This window comes from Tribolium madens, unplaced genomic scaffold (genome assembly GCF_015345945.1).
Source record: "Tribolium madens isolate multiple individuals breed KSU strain unplaced genomic scaffold, Tmad_KSU_1.1 Scaffold_91;HRSCAF=231;Tcas5.2_LG7, whole genome shotgun sequence".
Classification (NCBI taxonomy): domain Eukaryota; kingdom Metazoa; phylum Arthropoda; class Insecta; order Coleoptera; family Tenebrionidae; genus Tribolium; species Tribolium madens.
In genome coordinates, this window is record NW_025401063.1 from 7,481,203 (window position 1) to 7,507,337 (window position 26,135).

Sequence of the window (26,135 nt, forward strand, 5' to 3'; positions counted from 1 at the left end):
GCTTGATTTCCAACTTATCCAACGTAATAACGTTGAACACTACTAAATTTTGAGGTTGACGTGTAGTTTTGACAGTTGACATGTTTTGAACAAAAATATATATTTGTTGCAATGATGCAGTGATAATTTAGCAGTTTAATTTCTAATATTATTAATTATCTCTTAATTTTTATTATTTGGAACAATGGCTTCGATTACTGAAGGCGATATCGAATTACTGAAAAACGAAATTGAACGACTTTCAAGAGAACTTGACCAAGCTAGTAGTGAGAACAGACAATCTGCTCAGTACGGCCTTGTGCTTTTGGAAGAAAAGACCGAATTGCAAAGACGATGTGAGGATTTAGAAATAATCTACGAAAATACTAAACATGAACTGAAAGTTACACAGGAAGTAAGTTTACTGTCTCCAACTTTACTCAACTCGACAACTTTCCAGCAGATTTTGTACATTTCCCTTGTAAAATTAACATTTGCAACTCATATTAAACAATATTTCAATAAATCACTTAGTGGCAATTAATTTTAAAGGAAAAAAACCTTTTATATGTGACTTATTGGGCTGGGACTAAATTAATTATTCGCAAGATAATAACAGCATGCTTGATACATTAACCGTTTAAATAATGTAAAATTGGAAATAGAGCTTTATATGATGTGGTTTTACAGTTGATGGCATCATAACTATTATTTATTCATACTTTTATAATTGGATTTGGTTCAATTACTGTGACCACTGAATTTTTATAATGCAGCTTGCCAGCTTGCTTTAACAGTGTTTAACACTTTTAATTTTTTTTATTTTTGTTAGTTATAGTTTATAGTTTTATCTATCAATGAAAATATTTGGATGATTTTTTATTATTATTAAAATTTAAGGAGTAATTTAAAATTTTCAAGATTTTATTTTTTTATCATTTTAATTTAATCTTATAATCATAGTTCAAAATTAGCCCATGATGAAAACACCTTTTAAAATTGTTACTGAAAGATGTTTAGTGCAAGTTGTATTTATTTATTTTTTGTTTTATAGGCCTTGGCAAAATTCCAATCTAGTCATAAAGTCACAACTAAAACTGGAATAGAAACCGAAGAATCCCTACTATCTGAGTCTGCTGCGCGAGAAACATCACTAAATTCCCAAATAATCGAATTGGAAAACGAGATCAAACAACTGCGTCATGAGTTGGACCGCGTCACCACCGAAAGAGACCGTATGCTTCAGGAGAACACAGATATGGGAAAAGACAAAGAAGATAGAAGCATGGAATGCAAGAAACTACGAACCGAACTTCGCGAAATTAAATTTCGGGAGAATCGTTTGATCAATGATTATGCCGAATTAGAAGAAGAGAACATTGCCTTACAAAAACAAGTTTCAGCTTTAAAAAGTTCGCAAGTCGAGTTTGAAAGTCTAAAACATGAAATCCGAAGATTACACGAAGAAATGGAACTGTTGAATCTCCAAGTAGAAGAGTTGACGAATTTAAAGAAAATCGCGGAGAAACACATGGAAGAAGCTTTGGAGTCGCTGCAAGCAGAACGTGAGGCCAAATATGCGTTAAAGAAAGAGCTGGATCAACATATTAACAGAGATACATTTTATAATATTAATAATTTGGCGTACAGTATTCGAGGAATGAGCGATGAGCCAACGCTGGGGAGTGACGGAGAGGACGACATTCCGGGTTTGAAGCGCCTTGAAGCAACCCTAGGGACAGGCAGCGCCTCAGAATTAGCCTCGCCGGATGACAAACAAGTCGATTTGTTCTCAGAAGTCCATTTGAACGAGCTTAGAAAATTGGAGAAACAGTTGGAACAATTGGAAAAGGAAAAATTAACTTTGACGCAAAACTTGAGAGACAACCAGGCAATGGTAGAGAAGAGTCAAGGCGAACTACAAGTTTTCATTGCAAGACTGACACAGCTGGCAGCTCATGTAGATTCTTTGCAACATTTGTCGCAGAATGTGGACAAAAATGTATCCCAACCGGCACAAGAGGCCGGGAAAATTCTAAATCAGTATCAACAGTGGTTCAAAATGTCCTGTAAAGAAATAGAACAGCTGAAACAAGATATTCGCGAATTGGAAAAGTTGACGAATATTTCAGACGCCACATTGCAATTACGGACCGAAATTACGAATTTGAAGAATAAATTATCAGACACGGAACAGAGGAGTATGGATTTAGAAGCCGACTTGAAATTGTTAAGGGAGTTTGCTAGTGAAGCTGGAACTTCACTGGATGAAACTCAGAATAATTTACAAACTGTGACTGATGAACTTGCTCAGTTGTATCATCACGTATGCACCGTTAATGGGGAAACACCCACAAGAGTGGTTTTGGATCACGAAAAGGAAGGAATGACACCTAGTAAGTGATTTAGTTGTAGCCGAGTCACGTTATGTGATTATTTGTATTTCAGTGTCCGAAACAGCGCCACCTATTGGTGAAATGTCAAAAATCGAATTGTTGCGAAGTCGCCTTAAAAGCGATATTCCTTTGCATGATCTTGAAGTTTTAAATGACGCGGCTGTTGTAGCCCGAAATGTTTGTACAATTGTGGACCAAATAAAACATCTCAGAAGCGCCATTGAAAATACAATTGAATTATCGAAAACGAAGAGGGAAAAATCGAATGGGTTGTATGAATGTAAGTTTTGTAATAAGAAAGACAATCGTATTGTAATACATTTTATTAGCAAGCAAAGATGAAAATAGTGAAGAGATCGCCGAATTGCAAGAGCAAGTTATAAGATTGAAGAGTTTGTTGTCGACCAAACGCGAACAGATTGCCACATTACGAACCGTCCTAAAATCAAATAAAAATACTGCCGAAGTGGCACTGACGAACCTCAAGGCAAAGTACGAAAACGAAAAGACTATTGTATCCGAGACAATGATGAAACTCAGAAACGAATTGAGATTGTTGAAGGAGGACGCAGCGACTTTTTCAAGTAAGCTGAATTTGTGATTTTGTAACAATTTGTGAATTGTTAAAATTCCAGGTTTGCGTGCGATGTTCGCTGCTCGTTGCGAAGAGTATGTGACGCAAGTTGATGAGCTTCAGCAGCAGTTGAGTGCAGCAGAAGAGGAGAAGAAGACTTTGAATCAACTGTTGAGATTAGCCGTTCAACAAAAGTTGGGTCTGACTCAGCGACTTGAAGAGTTAGAAGTAGATAGAGAAATAAGGAACGCACGTAAGCCTAACAATCGCAATTTTCAGCGCCCTGGGCGGTCAAATAGAGACATGTTCTAGCGCAGGTCAAAACCTGTGGTTTACGCGATTGCATTTATCACCACATTCTTTAAACTCTAAAATTTTTTATCACTAACTTAATATAATTTAATCGGCTATAACGTAACGAAGTGTTGTAAAGCAGTTCACAAAAAATGAAAGTATTTTATCATTTAACGAAATGTGAGGTATAATAGTGCATTTACGTGTTTGGTTTGGTGACTTTTATATTTTATGTATACTCAGACTAATTTATTTTAATTTAGGACTCTTGTATTGGCTAGTACTAATTTTTGTTTTAGTAAAATGGCCAATTAGCTGCCAAAAATTTTTTTCGTAATTCAGATTTAGTTCATAGATTACGTTTCAAGTAGCATTTTTAAGGTGTATCTCTTGATTAATAGTGGAATATTATGAAAGTAGAATAGCCTATAATTGAATTTAATTATGAAATGATATATGTATTGGTATTGACCCATATTTTGTGTGATGTATAGATTTTAATCATGTTTAGTTATTTATTTAGTATACTTAGTCCTACAAGGGATTCATGCAATATACGTTAGTTAGTCATTCTTTGGTGGTGTGAACTAAAATTAATATAATAATGAATTTAATGCTGTCATGGGAGAAATTGTTAGTCTTCAAGGCTGCTCACGGAGGATTTCAACTGAATTCGGCGGTACTATCAGCCAAGGGCATTTGTGCTGCACTGTGGTCTGAAGAAAGATTAAAAATTGCGTACATTTATTTTCTAACTGTGGTACTAAAATCTAATTGTTACGGTTTATAAAAAAATAGTTAAAACTTGTTAAGACGTAGGCTAAGAATAATATTGTGAAATAACGGCAAATAGCCGTTATTCAAATAGTAAATATGATATCACAATTCGTCTTTTCCGTTGGTTCTGAGTCCATATGATAATCATGAAATGACGTTTGTTGATTATTTGTCCTGTTTCCGAGCCTATGGACCACGGAAATGCCCGTCCCTTACAATAATATAAAAATCCTTAATGTTGAAAATGAAATGTGCATGCTCTAACACTTATATTTTTGTTACTTGGTATTATTACCAACATAAATTTAGATCTTTTGTTTGTTTTTTTCGTCAGACAGCTAACCTGTTATTATTCTTTTTGATATTTATTGTTACAAGTTATTTTAACATTGCTTATATGTGGTTAATGTTACTTAATTGTACCTAATATTTTTAATATAATTATTACTTTATCAAAAAGGACCGTTACTTGCTCCCACGTCAAACATAAGCCTAATTAACACATTGAATTGAAGCAAGTGATAATCTGCTAAAAAGTCTGTCTCACTACTACATACATGGGACTAATTGGTCTTCAAATAAAACATGTATAGAAAAGATATATTTATTCTATATTTTCAAAGAAATCACAAAAAATATAGTTCATTTTATCATAGCACGTTTTGCGTGAATTTCAGTATTTTTTATTAAACATAAAAAGGAAAATGTAAATATGAAATAGACATGAGTAAACATAAATAAGTTACCTGAAATGATATATTTTATAATTAGAGATAAAGAACAAACTGAAAGTAAAATTTTACTGTGGAGTTGGAAGAGCTACTTTTTACGATTGAAGTGTCTTTCGCATATTCTTCATTATGCGCTCTATTTACATAATAGATATATTATTGTGCAAAATGGCTAACAACATATTTACAATATACATTACATAAGTATGCTTTTATCTATTGATACACAGACTTTTTAAACAACAATAAGTTCCACGATAGTAAAACGGAAAGTGATAGTAAAGAATATTTTATTAGAAAGTATAAAAAATAAAACTGAGAACACAAATAAACTCTCAATATAAAAATTCAATGACTAAATGACAACATAATCAACAAAATATTAACCTTGAAATATTTTAATAACAAGTAATAACATACGTATTAATCAAATTCCATGGAGATTATGGGATATATAATTTGGGATACTTTTGCTACAACTCGAACAATTCGTCTTGTTGTTGTTCATGTTGTTGCAGCGATGATTTAACTTTTCTTCCTTGTTGTACAACGACAGTATGGGGTGGTGAAAACAAATCACTGACTCCGTTATTATTAACAGTTTTTTTCATCCGAGACACTGGGGCTTTTCTTTTTTCTAAACCATAGTCGGAATTTGAGGCGAATCTGTAGTCACCATAAAAATTAAGTTTGCATTAATGGAAAAACATGAATAATTACTCGCTGCTACGTTGGGTCCTTTTGACTTCCTTTTTGGTAATTGCAATAGCTGCATCAATTTTTCCTAAAAATTCTTCGACGTTGTCTTCATCAAAACTACTATTGCTTATCGGGGACGAAATTTGCGTAGGACTAACTACTGGAGGCGGTTCGCTGCTTACAGGGGGCACAGAGTTATCACGCACTGGGATTAATAAATATTCTTTTAGGAACAGACTATCAGAGGCCCATAAGCGGTTAACCCTCCTGATCTGTTCTATCTGAATCAAAACAATAAATACACAGTTACAAATAAGATATTTTCACTTACTGTCACGTCGTATTTCAACGCAATTCCTTGAAGAGTGTCAGTATTTGTAACGTAGTGTTTGATACAATTTTCGTTCCTATTTACATGTTTACTTGTACTACCATATTTTTTTAGGGATCTTGCGGAATCTCTTATTGATAATTTCTCATACGATCCCCTGTCCATTATATTTAAATTTTGAAAACGAATGAGATCTTTTCACTCGTGGAAAATTTATACTCACTGATCCACTAACACGATTTATTTATGTCTTTATTAAAGATAAGAAGCGTAGGACTTATCGCTTAACCGATTACATTGCTGAAAATTTTGTTATTAAATTAAAAAAAATAACTAATGTTGACATAAAAGTCTGTCACTCGCAAATCGTTCATGTGACAACTGACACTCGCTTTCTTTTTATTTGAGCGGCATTGCCATACTTACATAGAATTTTCTTATTTTCGCTGATTCTCACAAAACACTTCTTTTAATGGATATCCAAAGCAATAAATCTATTAGACGTATGCACTTGCTTGTACTGGCATTAATTATAATTCTTGTATGAAAAAGATAATTTTAGAACATGAAAATATTTGGCAAGCAGCTTAGTTCAAAGCGGTTATTTTTATTACAATGTAGTGGCTCTACTGTAATTTGACGTTTACGATCTGGTTGACCTGTCACTTTTTGTTAAGTATTAGATGTTCGGTAGGAATTTGTATTTTTCGTGTATTTAGTAAAAGTAATAATTAAATAAGGTTCAGTTAGTATTGCGAATCGCTAAAGATTTAACATTGCTTTGCAATGTCGTACCAGTTGTACCGAAATACAACTTTAGGTCATACATTACAGGAAAGTTTGGATGAGTTAATACAGGTAATGCTTTATTTTGAGAATTTTTGTATCTTACTGTTTTATTTTTTAATGTTTTAGTATGGTCAAATAACGCCTCAACTGGCTTGTAAAGTGTTGTTATTATTTGATAAGTCTATTAATATGACTTTGGCGACTAGAGTCAAATCTCGGCTAACGTTCAAGGCTGGTAAACTTAATACTTATCGATTTTGTGACAACGTGTGGACATTCATGCTCAATGATGTCGAATTTCGAGAAGTGCAAGAGATTACCAAGGTTGATAAAGTGAAGATTGTTGCCTGTGATGGAAAAAGTAAGTTATTTGTAACCAAGCCAAGTAGATGTTTTATAGTGTTTTTTCAGGTGTTGGAGATGAAGGCAGCTCAAAGAAGTAAGGCCCTTTCAAAGAAAATTATTTCTGTGACTCTATTTTGTAAATATTTATAGCAGTTTAATTTTATATTAAATATAAATGTAAGATTCATTGTGAGACTGGAGGTCCAGTCATGATTAGGTTGAGTGAATGAGGTGTGTCAATTTTTGTCGTTATAATGTTGAATTACTTAATTTTAATAAAAACATTTTGTAATAAAAATGGAAAGCAAATAAATGTTTGAAAAAATCTGTTCTCCCACTGTCATGCTCTAAAACAAACAAAACAGTTTGTTGTACAATAAATATTGTATGGTGGGGCAAATATCTTATAATACATATTATGATAAGAAATGGCGATTTTGAACCAGTTTCTCACTTCCTAGATAACCTCAAAATATGATTTGTGGTCAACATGAAAATTCATAATCCATATTCAAAAGTAAGAATTTCTAAAGATATTTTGCCAAAAGAATTATTAATTTATATACTGGTGTGGTCCTCTGCTGTTTTTTATGCGATCACTTGTTTTGCAAATGAGAGTAACAAATGTATGGAATCTGGGAGACTTAACAAAATATTTAGAAATATTTTTTTTAGATTTTCAGTATTATGATGACGCATATTCAGATTTCACCCAAGGCTGGTCTTTCTTAAACAGAAAAAAAGATGTAGCAGACTTTGAATGGCAGTCCATGAAGTTTTTGATTAAGAATTTATGTTTATGGGTTGTTTTATTATCAGTTGTATCAGAAGTTTTACGAAAATATAGTTTTATCAGGGTAAATGATCGGAAATTAGCTAGAAAATTAATTAATTAATTAATTAATTGATTTTTTAGATTCTGCAGTTGTGGCAAATTGTGGTTACAGTATTATTCATAATAAATAATTTAGGTGTTATTGCATTGTTGGTGATACTTCTACAGCCTGTAATATTTTCATTTGTGTTGACTAAGCACAGTAAACTTATGATTTGGTTGTGCAATGGCATTGTTCTAGTACTAATTTCCATGTATAAAAATTTTATTGCGAAAGAAGAGTTTTTCATCATATTCAAGCTAAAGGAACAAGCTGCTTACATAACTATAATAACAATATTTTGGATGAATTTGCGATGTGTTAGCTATGGTTTAGATCTGATCGATTCTAAAGGGAAACAAGATTTTGTAGCATTTTTATCATATTGTTTGTATCTCCCAAATGCATTAACTGGACCGTTTATTTCTTACAAAGATTTTGTTACTTCTCATAAGCATAGTAATAATTTATTCAGCCGTCTTTCACAATTATTTCTGGATGTTAGTAGGTTTTTATTTTGGTTGTTTTTTACTGAATTATGTTTACATTTTATTTACGTAAATGCTACGGGATTTCACCCTGAGGTTTGTCTCGAATATCCTATTATATTATGTAATTCCTTTATTTTTTTTAAGTGGGTTGAATCATTGGATTCGTGGTCTTTATATGGCTATGGATACACCATGGGTCAATTTTTTCATATAAAATATTTGGTCATTTATGGATTAGCAACGAGTTTTGCAAAATTTGAGAATATTAAAGTGCCTTCATTGCCGGTGTGCATCGGGAGAATACACTTGTATTCCGATATGTGGAAATATTTTGATGCGGGGCTTTATAATTTCTTATTGAGGTGCTTATGTGAACCATATAAAATGTATTTAAAAATGTAATTATTTTTTTTAAGATATATTTACATCCCCACAATGAAAAACCGATTTATTACTAGCCGATCGTTGTCTAGTTTATTTTGCTTTCTTTTTGTCTATGTCTGGCATGGAACCGATAACTACATATTAATTTGGACACTTTTGAATTATATTGGTGTAATAATCGAAAACTGTAGCCACTGGTTTAATACCAAATATTTACAAAACTCTAAATTATATGAAAGTCTAGGCCCTAAATGGTTCAGGCGAATCAACTGCATGACTGCAAGTCCTCTTTTAGCTATGTCTGCTATTTCTAATTTTTATTTTTTTGCTCGCATCGAAATCGGAAATATATTTTTTAGTAGGTTTATGAATGGTAATACGGTTACTGAGTATAAGCCCATATTAAGTATTTTTTTTAGATAATTCCTGGTCTAATTTTGTATTATTGACCATATTATATAACTGTTGTCAAGTTTCTACTGAAGTAAGGAGGAAACAAAGGAATTCTAAAGATAAAAATGCGTAAGACTGAAAGAATTATAGGTACTTAATTAAATATTTATTTTATACAATTATTTGTAATAAATTTTATCAATAAATAAACTTAAAAATGCGTTCTGTTTTTTTCTATACATATATTCATTTGGTAAACTATTTTTCTGTGAATCTCAAAATGAGAAATCATCTATATAACTGTTACCAAGTTTTAACTTATGTAAAGAGGTATTCTAAGGATAAAAATATACAAGACGAAAAATTTTACCTTAATTTTTATTTTATAATACAACTATTTTCAATAAATTTTATCAATCAACTTAAAAATTATTTAAAGTCTTGTAGCCAATGTGCTTCTAACTTGACACGCGTTCTGTTTTCTCATTTGCAACTTTTTTAAGGCTTCTTGTCTTTTCTTCTCTATAACATCTTGCATTTTCTTTGCTTGCAACTTCGCCATTGCTTCTAATCTCTTCCTTTCAATTTCTTCTCGGGAACATTTGATTGAAGCTGAATTTTCTTGTTTCTTTTTAGATTCAAGTTTTGCTAAAGCTTCAAGTCGTTTCCTTTCAATTTCTTCTTCTGTGCACTTATCTGAAATTATACCAATGAAAGTTTATTAAGTAAAAATTTCTACATACTTTGTCTCGTCATTTCAAAACTTCTTGTCCTATGAAATTCTAGTCTGCCTGACGCTGTTTGTATAACATTCTGTGTTGTTTTATTGAAAATGTTTTCTGAACGTGTCCTTTGGAATGGAACTTTTGATTCATTTGGTAAACTACTTTTCTGCAAATCCTCAAATGAAAAATCATCCATGATATCCTCAAAAAAACTATCCGACAAATTTTCTTTGGTTGTGTATTTGTTATTTAAGTTCTGTGTTTCACTACTATCACATGTTTTGTTAGATGGACCTGCTTTATTTTCTTTCTGCAATAATTCACTCTCTACTTGTAAAATGAGCTGTTCATCTAGCGAATCATTAAATAAATCGTCCACATCTCCAAACTGAGGATCTTGGCTCAAGAATTTGTTACTGTTTACACTGCTTTTGAATTCAGTTTCTTGTTGTGGGGAAACACAGAGCCAGCTTTCATCATCTGGCATTGCTAATTCCTCTTGAAGCGCTTTCAATTCATTTTTCAATTTTTCAAAATTCTGGCTTTGATTACTAGATGGAAACCGTTTTAGAGGAATTTTTGGAGAATGAACCGGTATTACACGCTTCTGGGTCTTCCTTTTCCTCTGGCTGGTTTGGGGAGAATGCCAATCCCACAAAACATCAATATCTTCATTAGATTCTTGAGTTGAAGGAAAATAAATAGGGCTGTATTCACCCTCCCCCTCAGGCTGGACATTTTTCCTCAAAGGCGACTGGGGGGCCATTGAATTATTAGTCTCTTTTTTTATATCTTAAAAATCATTTTTTAGTTACATCACATAATGTGACTAATTATTTTCTTACCCCTTTTTGCTTTTGAGTCTTTGGAAGAAAGTTTGAGTTTTGTTTTTGGCGTTGTATCCATAATACGTGGGGTTTTATTTATAAAACTATAGAAAACAATTTGAGATAAAAAGTGAGGTTAGTTTCGTTGGTGACAAATTTTAAACTCGACGCATGCGCAAACCTTTGTTTCATGATTCACAATAATGGCGGGTTACTTAAAAGATGAGAGTTCATAATATTCAACTTTTTATTAAGAAAACTTTACAAATCATTAGTATACAAACTGGCAGCAAAAACAATATCACGTTTAATGGCAGCTGAAGCTTCTTCCATTTTATTTTGTAATTCAGGATCTCCAATTATTCTTGCAGCATTTCTTACATCACAAATTGTATCATTTAACTGTTGAATACACCGCACAATAATACCTTCTTGAATGTCGGTCAAACACATAATATCAGCGAACGGCTGTAAAAAATTAAATGTGAATATGCTATTGCTATTAGGAAAATTAAACCTTTGCTGAAGCCCACTCATACACTATTTCAATGAGAGCAAAATTTAAGTCGTTTTGAAATTCATCCGTTTTAATATCCAGATTCATTTCCAATTTAGCGATTTCCTGATGAATATTTTGCATCTCTTTCATGGCCTTTGTTAGATCATCTGTTATATGAACAGTTTCTTCTTCCTTATTATCCTTTTTGGGAGAAAACACCAAAGCGGATAATAAAGCGGCAACTTCTGCGGGTTGAAGTTTTGTTAAAATATTTCTCAACACTAATTCTGTAATTAACAATTCGTTCATGCCCATCTCGCAAGCGACGCGGCCTTTTAATTGTACTGCAATTGACTTGTTTTACAAGCGGATTAAACTTAAACAAAATACATTACCTCTATTTTGTAAATCAACGTACTTTAATGTTCTCAAAAGTTCAATCCGGTTTTCATAATCCGGGTACAAAGAAAGACTAGCACTTGAAAGATAGTGTCTCAAATCATCTCTTTTCCTCTCCAAAAACGTCCGTGTAAACACTGATGAAAATTGTTGTTCGAAATTCGGAATTTGTGTACTTGGTAAATGATCGATGAGAATATCTTTAAATTTATACACAACTTGGAGATCATCATGAATTTGATGTTCGTTCACTTTCAAATCATGAATTAAGTGTAAATAAGACAACTTCTCTTTGTTTTTCGCTTCATTAACTGAAATTGTAAACTTGTGCAACTCCTGAATGGCTTGTTGGCAAGTTTGTCCAACTGGATCATTCCGAAATCGCTCGATTTGTCGCTTTTCCCAATCCTTAATCACCAAATCTGTGTCGACTTTAACAGTTTTGTGAGTTATTTCGAAAATGTCTTCGGCGGGGATAGTCAAAATTGCATGTCCAGGAGAACTTCCAGGGACAAAAATGTTGTCACTGGCCAGTCCAATCATTTTATACCAAAGATCGTTCTTTTCTTCTTTTACTTCGGACTTTGAGTCGGTTAATACCAGAACCTTATAGGCCAGTTTTTTGCCTCGAACTACTGATAACAACAAAGCTAATTTGTTTACATGCCATTTGTGTGTTATTAGAATGATTCTTCCGGGCGTCAGCACTTTAATCAATTTAGGTGATGACATAACATTATCCTAATTATTAAACAAAAATAGTGAAAAAATAAAATCATGAGTATTACAATTTACCAAACATTTCTGACGTGCATTTAAATAAGACGAAGCGCAATTATAAAACTTTACCAACGGTTGCAAATAACTGCTCAATTCTTGTGTACACAAATCGCGAATTTCTTTCTCAACATCCAATAGTTCGTTTTGTTTGTCCACCATTTTCTTCTGATGATCCGCTTCTCTGAAACTCCTGCTCATCATACCCTCAACACTTAAGCTTTCAACGCGAAGCAAACTCAAGACCTAGAAAAAAATTACAGCTTTATTTTTCAATAGTGAGCGAGCCCTACCATTCCGTAAGTCAGTCGGAACTGACTTTGCAGAACATTGGGAGTCCCCATCATCATCGCTTGGAGTTCTTCGACTTTAGGGATTTTATTTTTACAGAGAATTATAACAGTGCCTTCACTGTCGAGACCTCTTCGACCTGCTCGCCCTGCCATTTGGATATATTCAGCAGGTTTCAAGTTTCGTCGTTCTTGACCGTCGTGTTTTGTTATTGAATCGAAAACCACAGTTCGGGCAGGCATGTTGACACCCATTGCAAAGGTTTCAGTAGCAAAAAGTAACTAATTAGAATAAAATATGTAAAAATTGGAGGTAGTACTTAGGAGGTACCAACCTTAATCAGCCCCTTTTGGAAAAGCATTTCAACAATCTCCTTAATAATCGGCAAAACTCCACTGTGGTGCACCCCAATCCCCTTATGTAAAATATTCCTCATCCTCAAAATCTGCGGAATATTCCTATCCGGTTCTTTCAAACTCCTGACACATTTCTCAAAGAACATATGAATTTGAGCTTTCTCTTTCTGAGTAGTCAAGTCTAAACTCATCAAATTTTCGGCATTTTGATCACATTTAGCCCTCGAAAAAGTGAATGCAACGATCGGCAATAAATTCTTACGATTCAAATGATCGACTAAGCCGTTCCACAACACTTTTTCCTGCTTAGGCGTGAAATTATAATATTGCGATTTGGCTTGAGGATATGATGATTTAGTGTCGACTTTAGGTAAAGAAGCTACAGCTGCTGCATAGCCCCCCATTTTCCAGCCTTCTGAATTCAGAACTAAATAGCGGTTGTCCCGAGAAGCGCCCCCAGTTCCCGTGTACAAGAAATGAAGCAGAGGCACTGGTCTTTTGTAGGTTGTGATCACGTAGACTTTTCTTTGATGAGTTCGGCCTAACCAATCGGCAAATTCAATGGTATTAGGCACCGTTGCGCTCAATAAAACAACGCAAACGTGTGCAGGAAGAAGAATTAGAACTTGTTCCCAAACGTGGCCCCTTTCCCTATCATTAATATAATGAACCTCATCAAAAATTACGTATTCTAAGTCTCGCGTAATATCGCTTCCACAGTATAACATAGAACGCAAAATTTCCGTTGTCATAATTAAACATGAGGCGGTTTGGTTTATTTGAAAATCACCAGTAATCAAACCAACATCTTTAAATTCTTTTTTAAAATCGCGATATTTTTGATTAGACAATGCCTTAATTGGGCTTGTGTAGATAGTCCTAGTCATGTGTTTTTGTGATAGGGCAATTGCATATTCGGCCACTACGGTCTTGCCCGCTGAGGTATGAGCAGCAACGAAAACGTGATTGTGTTGCTCCAGTTGCAAAATAGCTAATTTTTGGAAAGTATCTAATTCAAATGGAAACTCGTAAGCCATTTCTGGTATTCGCTCTTTAAAATCTTTAACTGGTTTAGAGGTATCAAGAAGAATAGCCCATTCCGTGCTTTTAAATTCAGTAGGGGGCGGCACTGTGCTGATTTTCAAAACAGGGGGGTCATTAGGCAAAATTTCTTCTTCTTCAGGTAGGGTTTCGCGTTGTTTATGTTCGGAAATATCTTCATTCTTTTTAACATGTGGTTTTTCAAGAGTTCCTATAAATTATTAATAAAAAACAGAATTGGAAGTTAAATGAATCTACCAAAAAAGTTTTGATCTTCTTGAATTATTTCAAATAGATTGACAATATTAGAAGAAACATCAACTGATTCTTTTTCTTTAGTTTGAGTTTCTTTCGATAGCACTGTTCTGCCGTCACTCGCAAAAACAATACCACGTGTAAAACCAGGAGGGACAGTTAATAATTCTACAATTAGAAAATTAATCAGAAAAATTAATGTGATAAACCCACCTGTATCTAAAAGTTCTTGTTTGGGTAACTGTGAAACTGGATCAGGAAAACTAGCTGGCCAAAAAGGGATAAAAGACGCGTTTCCCCTTGTCGCTTCTGAAGGGGGCGCAGGTTGTCTATTCAAAGACATAGAGTTTTTAGCATTTGCACCAGCAGACTGTATGGGAATTTCCTTAAATTCTACTATTTCTCCAGTGTTAGGGTCACGTTGCACCTGTTTTTAAAACGCATATACCTAACATGGAAAAACCTAATATTTGGTTCACCTTCAAAGTCGTGCTTAAAGGAGACTCCTCAAAGAAAAGTAGCTCTTCTAGGACTGGTGTCCGTGGCCAAAATTCCTGATTTGTCTCATATCTGTGAATGGGGAGCCTCTCAGGACATATAAGATAGTCCTTCAACTCGTCAGTTATGTCAGGGAGAATAGGAGGAGGCTCAATATCAATGTTAACGTTACTCTACAAAACAACACGATTATATTCTCGCAAATTGCAAAATTCGCAAAATACCATTATTATTCCTTTTGTTTACAAATGAGACACAAATTAAAAGTGAGGTTAGAAAACTTCTTAAAAGGTAAGAATTGCCAACATAGCGCAAAAATTTTAATAATGGAAATTTAATTTGTATGGCATTGAACACAATTTTTTGTATAATATTCTATTGACACCCAGATATTGTAGTAAATAGCGTTATCTTAATGCGAAATAAGCCACACTCTTTAAATTATATTTCAGTTTATTGTTTTTTTTAGTTGGTACTCAAGTTCAATGTTGAGGTCAGCGCCCCCTGGCCAGATGTCTAATTATAACCTACGAAATGGGAGGTAAATAAATATTTGTGATTTGTGTAATTTTTGGAATATCAGAGAAAAAGAAAATGACTGCGAGAAATCCAACAACGTTAATGGCAATTCCTGCTGAGGACACCTTTGATTTCTTGTTTAAAATTGTGTTAATTGGTGATTGTGGCACTGGGAAAACCTGCATAGTTCAAAGATTTAAAAATGGGACATTTATTGAAAGACACGGTAACACAATAGGTGTAGATTTTTCAATGAAAACAGTAATGGTTGATGGAAAGAAAGTCAAGGTATTTGATATGAAATAAATTTAATTTATAATGAAAACTACTATTGCTTTTACAGTTGCAAATATGGGACACTGCAGGTCAAGAAAGATTCAGAACTATCACTCAAAGTTACTACAGATCTGCAAATGGGGTAATAATAGTTTATGACATCACGAAACGATCTTCGTTTTTATCAGTGGCCAGATGGGTGGAGGAGGTCAGGAGATATTCAGGCAGCTCTGTACTACTCGCCTTAGTGGGTAATAAAGCTGACATGGAAAGTTTAAGAGAAGTGGAGTTTGAAGAAGCTGAAGCCATGTGCCAGTATATGCCTGAAGTTTTATTTGTGTTAGAAGCTAGTGCAAAAGATAACTCAAATATTGAAGAAGCGTTTCTTTGTCTTGCCACTGAATTAAAGGTAAGTTGTATTATTTATTTGATGAATTATGGATGCAATTTGCACATATTGGTTTTAATTGTGCGCAATTTTTTAGAGACGACATGACAACGGTATGTTAGGAAATGACGATGATGATGACACTGTAAAATTAGGTGATAGCAGGGCTGTAACTAAATGTAGTAGTTGCACACAAAAGATTTTTTAATTAATGTAACATAACACATTTGTGCCTTAAATGATCGTTTTGTGCTTATCATATTAGAACTTTTAGTTGTTAATTGGTTTTAAATGTCTATTAGGTCTGTGCAAATAATACTCATTTTTATGGTCAAATAATTACAATGGATTTTTTGGATGGTTTACAAAAGTGATAATTACGTATTTTTGCAACGTAGAACATTTCAAGTTTAAACGTACATATTTATTGTTAGTTAATTTTAAGGATTTGTTACTTTTATTACAATAATGATACAAGAAATGTCCAAATAACGTATGTAACAAAAATAAAATGTACTTCTTAAATTTTTAAATACTAAGTTGTCACTTCTACCCAATTACCTCTAGTCCATTACTCAATTAAAATCGATGTCAACAATCCAATTAAACTAATTTGTTGCTTTGTCTGGAAATTGGAAAACCATTTTGTGAAAAAAACAACTTTAATAAACACGAATATTATTGTTAGAAGACTATAAAGATTTTACTTTCACTCATCTGAGGCGAAGGATAATTTATATTCTTTTTTTTGATACATAGCACCTGTTGTCTAATAGCAGGTGGAAAAAAGATTTGTAAGTTATGAGTAATAGGAATGTTAATTTGCATCGTGAAAAAAAAATGAAACTTATGCGTTAAACATGTGGAGTGTTTATTTTTTATATGTAAAATATGGTCAAAAGGAAATATTGTTTTTTGTATATGCATCTAGATTGTTTGTAAATGTTTTAACGGCGTTATTTCTCATCATTTCTTCAAGAAGGTTAAGTGCAGTAGTATATCATCCTTCTAAATTCAACCGTTATATATCGTATAAGTTCAAAGTTTGTAATAATAAATGGCTTAAGTTATTTCAGATATCATCTTCATTTATTAGCTACTGAAAGTCTCAATAAAACAAATAACTTATGGTAAATAGATTTATTTATTTACAATAATTTTATCATGCACTGCACAAATAAAAATATTCTGATATAATAAATAGTTAAATAAATAAAAAATCTTTTACAAGCGATTGTTTCTATAATACACTGAGCACTTAAGTATATAGCACAATAATTAGATTATAATCAGTCAATACGAAGTTTTAATGCCGTAAGAATACACTAAAATTATTCTGAGCAATTTTTTCGCATTATATACACATAAATTGCTTATTACGTCTTTGACTTAGTTGAAATCTCACCCGTTTAAAATTTTATCACTATTTTTTAAGTCACTTGGGTCACTACATATTTTTTACTGTGGGAGTGTAGGTAACTTTGTTTGCTTCCTCGATCACATTTTCTTCCTCAGATTCACTGAAATATTTTCGTTAATGTAATTTTCTATTTTTTGGCAATAAAATACCTATAATGATTGTGCTTGGGAAGAAAGAGAGATTTTGGACAATCTTTCATGTATGGCCAACATTCAGAAGGCCCGGACTTCCCACGTCCGGCATTTTCCGCTTCGACGTATTCATTGAGCAATTCGGAATACGGCGATTTGCTCGCTCTGAAACCAAATCTTAAAAAATCAAAAATTGCGTTTGAGGTGGTACTTACGATAAAAATAACTTTAACATTTCTCCTACTAGTCCGAAATTTGTCATAGGGTGAGCGTGCACTTCACATATAGCCCTCAAAAGACACGCTTTTCCGTTCATCCCGAAATTCTCTAAAAATTCTTCGAGGACAACATACAACAATGCTCTTTCGCCTCCGTGAAAAGCATGTTTGTATTGTTCAGGTGGTTGTGGTGCCGTTTCTTCAATCGATCTTTTGCTTTTACTTCTCCTTCTGTGGTCTAGTAAGCTTCCGACGTAATCTGCTAAGATTCCTCCTGCTGCTCTACCCATCGAACGGGCCAGAACAGGAGGGATGACTCCAAAGGGATTCTCGTTGTCAGTTAAGCCGAGTTTATTAAAATCAACTAAAAGTGATACCAGAATAAAAAATAGAAAGAAACAATGACGAAACTCACTTGTAAAAGGTAGACTGACTGTCATGTTGGAAAAAAATCCATCTGGGGGGTACCTAACGAATGGCAGCGAAAGAGATGGAGTGATGACTAGAGTTGTGCCTGGAGGTAAAGCAAGCCTTCCATCGGCCGTTACCCACAGTATTCTTTTCTGTCTCGAATGAGCCTCTTCCTTGGATAGGCTTAAGGGTAATAAAAGAGATAAAGCTAGGAAGGATATGGCATTTGTGTGTCTCAGTAAGTGACTTCCGAATAATGATGTCTTCATGCTGGAAATGGAACGATTTGTAAGGTCAAATCAACAGTTTTTTTTTTCATTGGCAAAATAGCCCAAAACTATAAATTAGCTTCAGAAAAACCCGCTACGAAGATGATCTTAAATAAATATAAACCTAGAAATGTTCTAACGGCGTCAAATCAAGTGTTATTAATCGCGAATTTGAAGCGCTTCTTCAGTTCCAGTTCTGTACCACTTAATTTAAGAAAACCGGGAAACGCCAGATTTTTACTTGCAAGTCATTACATAACGTGGAACAAGTTCCACAACCTTGATGCGTTTTACAAATTCCTGCGAAGTCTGCATTGAACAGCCGACGGATTCGAACTCTCGTGCCATTTTTGTAGGGCGTTTTTCCATTCTCGACTGTCTGATCCGGCAGTTTCCTCACGTTCGTGAAACAAAGACCCGTTATCACGCTACCAAAAGAGGACAATGAGCTTAAGTGGGTGAATTATAGTCTGGAAAATGCGAAAGTTTTTACGAAAATTCCCAATTGACAATTATTAAAAGCGCTAACGGTTGAGAATGGTTATGTAAGAAACACGCGATCGTGATCTACTTATGGATGGTTCCTGGTATTTTTTTCATTTTGGTCAAGTCTGAAATGTCGGTCAGGTGCAATTTGCGAAAAGGTTCGATACTTAAACGAGTTCGGTATTAAGATGCGAAACGTGTTATGTAAAAGAGGTACGAGAAAAAATTCGAGGCACCACCTATATGGATCGAATTCCAGTTTTTTTTATTCGGATGATGTAAGTGGCGATAGAAATGTGAAAATGATTGATGGGTTGTGATCGATGAGATTTATTGAAGCACAGATAAGGGACTAAAAATAACAAAATTTCATACATATTCAATTAATTTTGATGTGACTGATTTATAAAAATTCGGCAAATTTTGGCCAGGGTTTATGGCACAGTTCACTGTCAGAATTATTTATAAGTACAAATCTTTAGGAATTTTTTCATGCTAATTCGTTTGCAAGACACGAACGTAAATTTCACCTAACGTGTTCCAAAATAATAAGAAATCGATTTTACTACTTAATAGTCGATAACAGTCCTCACGTGGAGCAGGAAGTTTAAAAATGTAGACCTACTTGAATGTTTTGTATGTATGATTTACATTGTTTGTTCCGTATTAGTACTTGCAGGAATTACACACCTACGAATTTAAGGACAAGTGGGTAGAAGTGCTCTAACTTGAATGAGAGAAGTAGAAATGGTAACTTTTTGTTTGGCAATTATTATAAATTATAACCATATATGCGAAAAGAATTTGTGTAGACTTTTAGATCAACGGGCTGGAACTTAATTCATTTATTTACTTTCGGTTAGAATTTATAATCAATTTCGGCATCGCTTAGTTGCACTTAATTTTGCCAAATAGGATGATTGCAAATCTAAAAGTATAAATAATCAATTGGAGTTAATGTGCACGTGCTTCGAGCGCATCGATGAAATATCATTATCGAGTTGACAACTCTAGCAATGTAATAAACACGTTATTAACTGCTTGATCTACATAGATAATTTTCAATTTGCATTTAGACGAATTGAAGTCAGGTCTGAATTAACTGTACAAGCTGAAAAAAATGTGCGGAATCAACCCGAAGTAATTACAGGAAAAAATTATTGTAGTTGTTGCAAATAAATTTTTACAGTTGGTTGTTAGACTGCGTCCATCAGCCGGTACCGTTTGCGAATAGTATTAAGACTATGAATTATTTATCACATTAATTGTGATATTTCCGGAATTCAAAAATTAACATCAGAGTAACAATAACCTGAAATGTCACTTGGCCCAATAACTAAAATTCTTTTATTGTTACTGTCACACAAAACGTGGCGTTGAGAGTGAATCCGCTTATTTTTAAAACTGTTGCACCGTATTCTTGCATAAGATTTGAGATTTATTGTTGTGGACCAATTTTGACATGTGTTGGAATTTCTGGTAATTTAAGAAACAAAATGCAATTGAGGAGATTTAATGCAAAAAAAAAATAAATTAAAGGAAAGTTGAATTTGCTTTTTGCTCATTAGGAGCAGTGAAATGCCTTATACAGAAGAAGAAATAAGCAATTTTAAACGAATTAAGAAAAAAATAATTTTGCTGATTTAATTTTAATTTTTACGTATAAATAAAAAAGTAATTTATAAAAATAATTATAAAAAATATTTTTTACCTTGGTGCTGGGTTTAATCTTCTCACAAGTCCAAAGCTTTTTCCTGCATTGGTGAAGAAATAAATCCTGAAATTCGAACTACACTGCACCCTGTTTCTTCCTTCACCTTCATTCCGTTGATGTCTCAATTCTCGTGGTTAAAACAAAGTTCTGTGGTTAGTGGTTGGTTTTTGCTAAACCACTGAAGACTGTTTGGTGTTTAACCGTGGATTATTCGCGTGCGATTGCGACTCACTCTCTACTCCGGTGACCGAGTCCGTGATGTATGTTCGTCGGCCAATTCTTCTGCAATATTGAAGCTCTACCCTGTCACCGTTTCAGGATGTCGTCTGCTGAACTTACTGAACCAGTGTTCGCTTCAGGGCTGCGAGTTTAAGTAGACCACAAGCGTTTTTTACACTTGCAACGGTGTTATCATTTATCAGTTGTAAAATTAATTCGTACTATGTTACAAATCGATTTACATATTTATTCGTACAGTTAATCCCAAATGAAAAAGTTACCATTTTGGGAATTTGCTATCTCTTTTTTAATTGTACCAAAAGTTCACTTGGATTGTGTTAAGAAATCTGGCTATAATTTGAAATATTGGTGAACTTTTTGCTATAATTACAAGTTATCATTATATTGAAAAATGACATCGTCTAATTAATGTAGCTAATTATGCAATACATAAATTGCTATTGAATGACTCTTTCAAGTTAATTTATATAGCGCATGGTTAAGCGTAAATATTAGTAAAATTAATTCATTGTTATGCTTAATTTTAAGTAGGCGTGTTTTATAATTAATTTAAAGACTTGAACTTCGCAAAACATCTAATCTGATATACATTTTAATCTAACTTTGTAACGAACTGAGAAATTAATAATTCATTTCACTGATTTGTTAAGCAACAGTGGCGGAATTTATGGCTAAAATGGTCATTTAACTTCGTAGTAAATGAGAAATGAAAATGAATTAAACATGCCCCTTTAATTAAATTAATTAATTTGAAGTACGAAGGAACTCTCAGAACTTCTTTCTAATGTCGTTTGGAAAAAGACTGATGATTGCTTTAAATGTAATGAAACAAAAAAAAATACACTGAAAATATTATGCAGGTATAAAAAACGTGTGTACTTTTCTATTAATTATAATAGAAATATAAATATATTTTTTTTAAATCAATGGCTTTTCCTTGACAACGAATGTCGTCTTAAAACAGGAATACTTACATAAAATTAAATTATCTCAGACAACTGTGTACTCATATTTTTAAGTGTTTTCTTTATACGAGTTTTTGAAAATGTGGCTTTTTTATTTTGCAACATTTTATGCATTTTATCTTGAATGGAAGTATCTACCAGATTGAAATAAAAAATATCTTGTTTCTAACTCCATTCAAAATTAAAAAGATTTATAAAAAGTTTTATTTTGATAAAATTTTGAGAGTTTTAGGTACTAGTGGCCACAAAGTAAAACTACTTGTTTCACGACTCGATGTCTAACAAGTTTTTATATTGAATTCATAGATGAATATAGTTATTGGATAGTTGATAGCATTTTAATAGTAAGTTAGTTTTTACTTATTGTTTAAATTACTATAATTTTGACTGCGCTTGCGGCAAGGTATCCCATAGATTTTAAACAGTCCCTAACACTTAAAATTGCTAACCTAAATGCTGACCTGTCCTGTTATTCTTTAATGCAAATTTTATTCAAAGTCATATAGACCCACCTTAGCGTAAATACGCTTTAAAGAAGTAATTGTTTTGATATTGTGCATATCTGGAACAAATCTTATTACTTTGCAAAATGTTTTTACCAACCGGTATTGGGTTGTAAAGATGGCAATTTAAAGCTTTGCTATGGCACTTTTTTATTTAATGTAATCATATTCTTATTTGGTGTGATTGAACTGTATCCTTAATGACATGTTACAGCTTCTAAAAAATAACTTTGATCCGCCTTATTTTTTATGGCTTATTATTGAAGCATTTAGGTCTTGTTAAATAATCGCGTGTTTCAACTTGACCTTATAAAACGATGCAAATTTTCATTAAACGGTATAGCAATAAAATTCCGTCAGCGATGTATCATTCGTGTTTTTGCATCAAACAGCTAATTGCGCAAACACCACTAGGTTTGTTCTTGTGTCGCTGGCAAAAAACTGGTGTCATTTCCCACCGATCGAACACAATACCAGTTGGAGGGCCGAATGGCAATTACAGATCAAAACTGAGAATGCGGCAAAAACATGTCGTTATTTTTTCAGTGATTTTTTTCCAAATGGAGTAGCACTGGAGGCTTGGTTGGTACTTGAAAGAAGTCGCACATGAACCGGTGCAGTTCTACTGACCAAGTGTCAAACGAGACCGGTTATCAGCGTTGTTATTCTTATATAACGGGCGGATTCCTCGATAATTTATTTTATTTTGATTTAATTTCATAATCTTGAATCCGCACAAATCCGAACGATGATCGATCAAGTGTTGACACATTTTTTTTTGGTTCAAGCATCGAGAAAAATAAATATACTACAAGTGGCTATTTAGTACTACTGAGCTCAAGACGAGTTTACGAGTTAATGTGCATCTTGGTTAAGAGGACATTACTGCTTTTATTTAAACGTTGATTTTATAGGTTTTATACAACGTGATGTCGTTATATATGAACCAGAAAAGAGTAACAGCATATTGAACCATATTTCTTGTTCTTAAAGCGTCATATTTTTCAAATTTTATTAAATACACTACCTGCACATGTTACAGTAACACAAATGCAGAAAATGTTGCCTTTGATTGACTTTTATCGATGTGTACTTTGATAGCATTACATTATAGTTTTCCTAGAACGCAGTATTTTGTAACTAAAAAAACATAAACATATTGAGAAATGTTTACAGTTTTATAAAACAATAGCTAGATAGTTAGCAATCATTGTTTGAATTTAATCATTCCACTTACAATCCTAATCTTAAATCAGAGATAAGCTATCCATGATACACAATATTTGTCCAGTTTCTAAAAATATTTGAAATAATATGGATGTTTCCACAAAAAGTGCAGCCTCTAAAAGAGAGTCTTTTGCAAAATCAAAATCAGTGAGTAAAAATGCAAGCTTGCGTCTGCAAAGACATCGGCGATTGGAGAGGTTAGTGTTACAACACGAATTAGCAAAAATTATTAATTTGTCTATCGTTCAAAAGACAGGATTCTATTGGAGCAATAGAAGAACTAATACAATGTGGAATATGCCTTGAAAAGCTCTCAGACCCCAAAATGCTGCCTTGCCAGCACACTTTTTGCTTGCCTTGTCTCCATTCCCACGTAATGGCAAAGAAAATCTTACTCAAGCAAGCGAGTCTTGAAAGCCAAGATGTCCTAGCCAAAAAGCCAGTAGCTATCAAGTGTCCCGTATGCCAAAACAAAGTTAATTTAGAAAAGGGCGTCGATTCCTTAAACGACTTGCCCAAAAATCTCTACATTGACTCTGTGTTAAAACTGGTCGAAAGCAATATTCCGCCAGTTAGTTCGAAACCCGATCGTTGCGTCAAATGCCATATTTTTTCGCGAGGGGATGAACAGTGTTGTCAGCATTGCATGCAGGTGATTTTTGAAAAAATCAAAAATTTGTGACTGGTGAAATTAAAATTATAGGTGTTTTGCAATGTTTGTTGGAACGAACATTTGTCTGAATTAGAATCGAATGTTTCTATCTTAGTCAAACAAGTGGACGAGTCAAAAATGAGGCTTGATCATAAATTGGAGAATATTGAGAATCGGTGCGGACAGTTGGTGGATAATATTAAAGAAGCGACTGAACGCAAAATGGAATTGTTGAAAATGGATGAAGAAAAAGTTTTGAAAGAAGTTGAATCAATTGTCCGTGAGGGGAAAAAAAATTATAACAAAATTAGTAGCAAAATAGATGAGTTAAAAAATAAATTGACTTCTAATACTTTGCAAAATTCTCCTGGGAAGGTTCGTAAAACTCGTGCGAAAGTGGTTTTATTTTTTCTTTAGATTTTTAGTTTTATGAATTTGCATAAAGAGACGTCACGACTTCTCTCCTTAGTTACACATTACGGCGAAGCTCGTGTAATCTTTGATCCAGAATCATTCAAACTTGACCAAGACACAGAAGGGATTTATTCAGATGTTGGTGATAATGAAATTTCCACTTCCCGAAGTACCAACTCTTTAGAACGATTCGAATCAGCAAGTCAAAATTACAAAAACCGATCATTTATTCCTAAATTAGTCTGGAACAAGTGCCCAAGACCAGCCGACGTTGGAATCCCTCCATGGGACAACCGTTTGCTTTATATTGCCGCAACTGACACTCACACTGTCTTAATCCTAAACCGAGATCGAAGAAAATTAGAAGGCAGACTAATTTCCTCCGAAATGGTCTATCCCCAAGGCATCGCATTCTCAAAAACCCACCAAGAAATTTACGTTTCGGACAAATGGAAGCACTGCATTCACGTATTCTCCAAAAACGGGGACTACCTAAGAGATATGCTTTCAAAAGGCAATGGTCTTAGCAAAGTCCGAAGCCCCGACGGGATTGCTGTGGGCCCCAACGACGAACTTGTGATTTGTGACAGCGGCAACGACAGGATTATAATAATTAACTCCCAAACAGGAGAACACATCTCCACTATAGGCACAGTGGGCAACAAAACAACCTTAAATATGCCAACGGGGGTCGCAATGAGTGGCGATAAGATAATCGTCGCAGATACGGGGAATCACAGAATTAAGATTTTTTACTTGGACGGAAGGAAGTTGCACGAATTTGGGGCTTTGGGTCGAGGGAAAGGGCAGTTTAGGTCGGCGGAAGTTGTAGCCGTTGATCCTGCAGGGTTTATTTTAGTTGGAGATGGGGGTAATGGGAGGGTTCAAATTTTTAAACCCGATGGTAGTGTCGCGAAAATTTTTGGGGGGTCAAGTAGTGACGGGTTTGGGTGGGTCTCGGGGATTTGTGTGACGAGTGATTTAGATATTGTTGTGGCTGACAGCAAAACACGCTCTTTGAGAATTTATTAAACGATGGTTTATTGTTTTTATTCTATGGTGTAGGGGAGATACAATTTTATAAACGTCGTTTATATTTTACTTATTTGTACTTATTTTAATAAAAAATGTTTTACACCCATAATGCAAGATATCATTCACCTTTTATGTTTCGAATTTTATTTTTTATTAATAAAGTCTTCTGTTGCTTGTTAGTTACATAAGGAATAAAAAATTCCTGTCTTTCGATTTTTATTTGAGGCAAACTACTTCTTATTCATTACTTTTGTGGTTAAATATAAAAAGTGTTTCTACGCGCGTTTTATCGTTTTTCCACATAAAATAATTACTCATTTATCAAAAATTATACGTTACGTACGCAAAGTTCGGTAGGTAGGTTTAAATTTTTATTTTAATTATTTTAGTCTATGTTACAAAAATGGAAGTTACTTTGCTTACATTATTTTGGTACGATTACCTTATTTTTATCCTCATACTGATTTTCAGTTTGTTAATTGGGATTTATTTTGGGTATTTTGCCAAAAACAAAATATCAAATCCATCGCAATATTTGCAA

At 33.6% G+C, this 26,135-nt stretch overlaps 9 protein-coding genes across 10 annotated transcripts; 5 read left to right on the forward strand and 4 right to left on the reverse strand.

The window, feature by feature from the left end:
- Nucleotides 1–41: 41 nt before the first annotated feature.
- LOC123012017 (protein bicaudal D) lies at nt 42–4,473 on the forward strand. The gene is made up of 5 exons (XM_044409768.1): nt 42–394; nt 1,034–2,375; nt 2,428–2,655; nt 2,705–2,959; nt 3,011–4,473. Exons 1-5 carry the CDS (start codon nt 185–187, stop codon nt 3,259–3,261), a joined length of 2,286 nt encoding a protein of 761 aa, XP_044265703.1. The 5' UTR covers nt 42–184; the 3' UTR covers nt 3,262–4,473.
- A 135-nt stretch (nt 4,474–4,608) lies between these two features.
- Nucleotides 4,609–6,387, reverse strand: LOC123010705 (lysM and putative peptidoglycan-binding domain-containing protein 1). The gene is made up of 4 exons (XM_044407784.1): nt 6,208–6,387; nt 5,782–6,081; nt 5,472–5,731; nt 4,609–5,417 (listed from the first exon to the last, which is right to left on the reverse strand). The coding sequence occupies exons 2-4, from the start codon at nt 5,944–5,946 to the stop codon at nt 5,225–5,227; spliced, it is 618 nt and encodes a 205-aa protein (XP_044263719.1). The 5' UTR covers nt 5,947–6,081; nt 6,208–6,387; the 3' UTR covers nt 4,609–5,224.
- Nucleotides 6,388–6,410: 23 nt separating this feature from the next.
- Nucleotides 6,411–7,240, forward strand: LOC123010706 (transcription initiation factor IIA subunit 2). The gene is made up of 3 exons (XM_044407785.1): nt 6,411–6,639; nt 6,697–6,931; nt 6,982–7,240. Exons 1-3 carry the CDS (start codon nt 6,568–6,570, stop codon nt 7,011–7,013), a joined length of 339 nt encoding a protein of 112 aa, XP_044263720.1. The 5' UTR covers nt 6,411–6,567; the 3' UTR covers nt 7,014–7,240.
- Nucleotides 7,241–7,340: 100 nt separating this feature from the next.
- LOC123011083 (protein-cysteine N-palmitoyltransferase Rasp) lies at nt 7,341–9,278 on the forward strand. Of its 2 annotated transcripts, none has more exons than XM_044408358.1 (6): nt 7,341–7,432; nt 7,591–7,772; nt 7,832–8,374; nt 8,426–8,643; nt 8,698–9,038; nt 9,085–9,278. In XM_044408358.1, the coding sequence occupies exons 2-6, from the start codon at nt 7,686–7,688 to the stop codon at nt 9,189–9,191; spliced, it is 1,296 nt and encodes a 431-aa protein (XP_044264293.1). In that variant the 5' UTR covers nt 7,341–7,432; nt 7,591–7,685; the 3' UTR covers nt 9,192–9,278. The 2 variants fall into 2 exon arrangements, with proteins under 2 accessions (XP_044264293.1, XP_044264292.1); XM_044408357.1 differs by having other exon boundaries at nt 7,344–7,541.
- Nucleotides 9,279–9,419: 141 nt separating this feature from the next.
- Nucleotides 9,420–10,761, reverse strand: LOC123011203. Its single transcript, XM_044408548.1, has 3 exons — nt 10,629–10,761; nt 9,802–10,575; nt 9,420–9,754 (listed from the first exon to the last, which is right to left on the reverse strand). The coding sequence occupies exons 1-3, from the start codon at nt 10,687–10,689 to the stop codon at nt 9,492–9,494; spliced, it is 1,098 nt and encodes a 365-aa protein (XP_044264483.1). The 5' UTR covers nt 10,690–10,761; the 3' UTR covers nt 9,420–9,491.
- An 87-nt stretch (nt 10,762–10,848) lies between these two features.
- On the reverse strand, nt 10,849–15,171 carry LOC123010819 (helicase SKI2W). The gene is made up of 10 exons (XM_044407961.1): nt 14,951–15,171; nt 14,708–14,899; nt 14,442–14,655; nt 14,232–14,396; nt 12,911–14,184; nt 12,579–12,857; nt 12,304–12,531; nt 11,505–12,249; nt 11,128–11,453; nt 10,849–11,078 (listed from the first exon to the last, which is right to left on the reverse strand). Exons 1-10 carry the CDS (start codon nt 14,951–14,953, stop codon nt 10,872–10,874), a joined length of 3,633 nt encoding a protein of 1,210 aa, XP_044263896.1. The 5' UTR covers nt 14,954–15,171; the 3' UTR covers nt 10,849–10,871.
- A 44-nt stretch (nt 15,172–15,215) lies between these two features.
- Nucleotides 15,216–16,442, forward strand: LOC123010821 (ras-related protein Rab-43). Its single transcript, XM_044407963.1, has 3 exons — nt 15,216–15,533; nt 15,589–15,930; nt 16,007–16,442. Exons 1-3 carry the CDS (start codon nt 15,321–15,323, stop codon nt 16,115–16,117), a joined length of 666 nt encoding a protein of 221 aa, XP_044263898.1. The 5' UTR covers nt 15,216–15,320; the 3' UTR covers nt 16,118–16,442.
- Nucleotides 16,443–17,034: 592 nt separating this feature from the next.
- Nucleotides 17,035–21,186, reverse strand: LOC123010820. The gene is made up of 5 exons (XM_044407962.1): nt 20,556–21,186; nt 18,094–18,359; nt 17,676–18,042; nt 17,479–17,625; nt 17,035–17,429 (listed from the first exon to the last, which is right to left on the reverse strand). Exons 2-5 carry the CDS (start codon nt 18,356–18,358, stop codon nt 17,357–17,359), a joined length of 852 nt encoding a protein of 283 aa, XP_044263897.1. The 5' UTR covers nt 18,359; nt 20,556–21,186; the 3' UTR covers nt 17,035–17,356.
- A 1,939-nt stretch (nt 21,187–23,125) lies between these two features.
- LOC123011494 (RING finger protein nhl-1-like) lies at nt 23,126–25,703 on the forward strand. The gene is made up of 4 exons (XM_044408942.1): nt 23,126–23,690; nt 23,746–24,145; nt 24,197–24,520; nt 24,563–25,703. The coding sequence occupies exons 1-4, from the start codon at nt 23,581–23,583 to the stop codon at nt 25,589–25,591; spliced, it is 1,863 nt and encodes a 620-aa protein (XP_044264877.1). The 5' UTR covers nt 23,126–23,580; the 3' UTR covers nt 25,592–25,703.
- Nucleotides 25,704–26,135: the final 432 nt, after the last annotated feature.

Excerpts from the sequence above, each read along its gene's own strand:
- LOC123012017 (XM_044409768.1), top strand. The coding sequence starts at position 185 with ATGGCTTCGATTACTGAAGGCGATATCGAATTACTGAAAAACGAAATT. Across the intron at positions 2,376-2,427 it reads AAAGGAAGGAATGACACCTA|TGTCCGAAACAGCGCCACCT; the intron begins GTAAGTGATTTA and ends TTTGTATTTCAG. Across the intron at positions 2,656-2,704 it reads ATCGAATGGGTTGTATGAAT|CAAGCAAAGATGAAAATAGT; the intron begins GTAAGTTTTGTA and ends ACATTTTATTAG.
- LOC123010705 (XM_044407784.1), bottom strand. The coding sequence starts at position 5,946 with ATGGACAGGGGATCGTATGAGAAATTATCAATAAGAGATTCCGCAAGA. Across the intron at positions 5,732-5,781 it reads CGTTGAAATACGACGTGACA|ATAGAACAGATCAGGAGGGT; the intron begins GTAAGTGAAAAT and ends GTTTTGATTCAG. Across the intron at positions 5,418-5,471 it reads AGGACCCAACGTAGCAGCGA|ATTCGCCTCAAATTCCGACT; the intron begins GTAATTATTCAT and ends TGGTGACTACAG.
- LOC123010706 (XM_044407785.1), top strand. The coding sequence starts at position 6,568 with ATGTCGTACCAGTTGTACCGAAATACAACTTTAGGTCATACATTACAG. Across the intron at positions 6,640-6,696 it reads GTTTGGATGAGTTAATACAG|TATGGTCAAATAACGCCTCA; the intron begins GTAATGCTTTAT and ends TTAATGTTTTAG. Across the intron at positions 6,932-6,981 it reads TGTTGCCTGTGATGGAAAAA|GTGTTGGAGATGAAGGCAGC; the intron begins GTAAGTTATTTG and ends GTGTTTTTTCAG.
- LOC123011083 (XM_044408357.1), top strand. The coding sequence starts at position 7,406 with ATGAAAATTCATAATCCATATTCAAAAGTAAGAATTTCTAAAGATATT. Across the intron at positions 7,542-7,590 it reads TGCAAATGAGAGTAACAAAT|ATTTTCAGTATTATGATGAC; the intron begins GTATGGAATCTG and ends TATTTTTTTTAG. Across the intron at positions 7,773-7,831 it reads GAAAATATAGTTTTATCAGG|ATTCTGCAGTTGTGGCAAAT; the intron begins GTAAATGATCGG and ends TTGATTTTTTAG.
- LOC123011203 (XM_044408548.1), bottom strand. The coding sequence starts at position 10,689 with ATGGATACAACGCCAAAAACAAAACTCAAACTTTCTTCCAAAGACTCA. Across the intron at positions 10,576-10,628 it reads AGACTCAAAAGCAAAAAGGG|ATATAAAAAAAGAGACTAAT; the intron begins GTAAGAAAATAA and ends ATGATTTTTAAG. Across the intron at positions 9,755-9,801 it reads TTTTGAAATGACGAGACAAA|ATAAGTGCACAGAAGAAGAA; the intron begins GTATGTAGAAAT and ends GTATAATTTCAG.
- LOC123010819 (XM_044407961.1), bottom strand. Across the intron at positions 12,858-12,910 it reads TCCAAAAGGGGCTGATTAAG|TTACTTTTTGCTACTGAAAC; the intron begins GTTGGTACCTCC and ends TATTCTAATTAG. Across the intron at positions 12,250-12,303 it reads ATGCACGTCAGAAATGTTTG|GATAATGTTATGTCATCACC; the intron begins GTAAATTGTAAT and ends TTTAATAATTAG.
- LOC123010821 (XM_044407963.1), top strand. The coding sequence starts at position 15,321 with ATGACTGCGAGAAATCCAACAACGTTAATGGCAATTCCTGCTGAGGAC. Across the intron at positions 15,534-15,588 it reads TTGATGGAAAGAAAGTCAAG|TTGCAAATATGGGACACTGC; the intron begins GTATTTGATATG and ends TTGCTTTTACAG. Across the intron at positions 15,931-16,006 it reads GTCTTGCCACTGAATTAAAG|AGACGACATGACAACGGTAT; the intron begins GTAAGTTGTATT and ends GCAATTTTTTAG.
- LOC123010820 (XM_044407962.1), bottom strand. The coding sequence starts at position 18,358 with ATGAAGACATCATTATTCGGAAGTCACTTACTGAGACACACAAATGCC. Across the intron at positions 17,626-17,675 it reads ATGTTAAAGTTATTTTTATC|AGCGAGCAAATCGCCGTATT; the intron begins GTAAGTACCACC and ends ATTTGGTTTCAG. Across the intron at positions 17,430-17,478 it reads CCCAAGCACAATCATTATAG|TGAATCTGAGGAAGAAAATG; the intron begins GTATTTTATTGC and ends AAAATATTTCAG.
- LOC123011494 (XM_044408942.1), top strand. The coding sequence starts at position 23,581 with ATGGATGTTTCCACAAAAAGTGCAGCCTCTAAAAGAGAGTCTTTTGCA. Across the intron at positions 23,691-23,745 it reads AGACATCGGCGATTGGAGAG|ACAGGATTCTATTGGAGCAA; the intron begins GTTAGTGTTACA and ends ATCGTTCAAAAG. Across the intron at positions 24,146-24,196 it reads GTTGTCAGCATTGCATGCAG|GTGTTTTGCAATGTTTGTTG; the intron begins GTGATTTTTGAA and ends TTAAAATTATAG.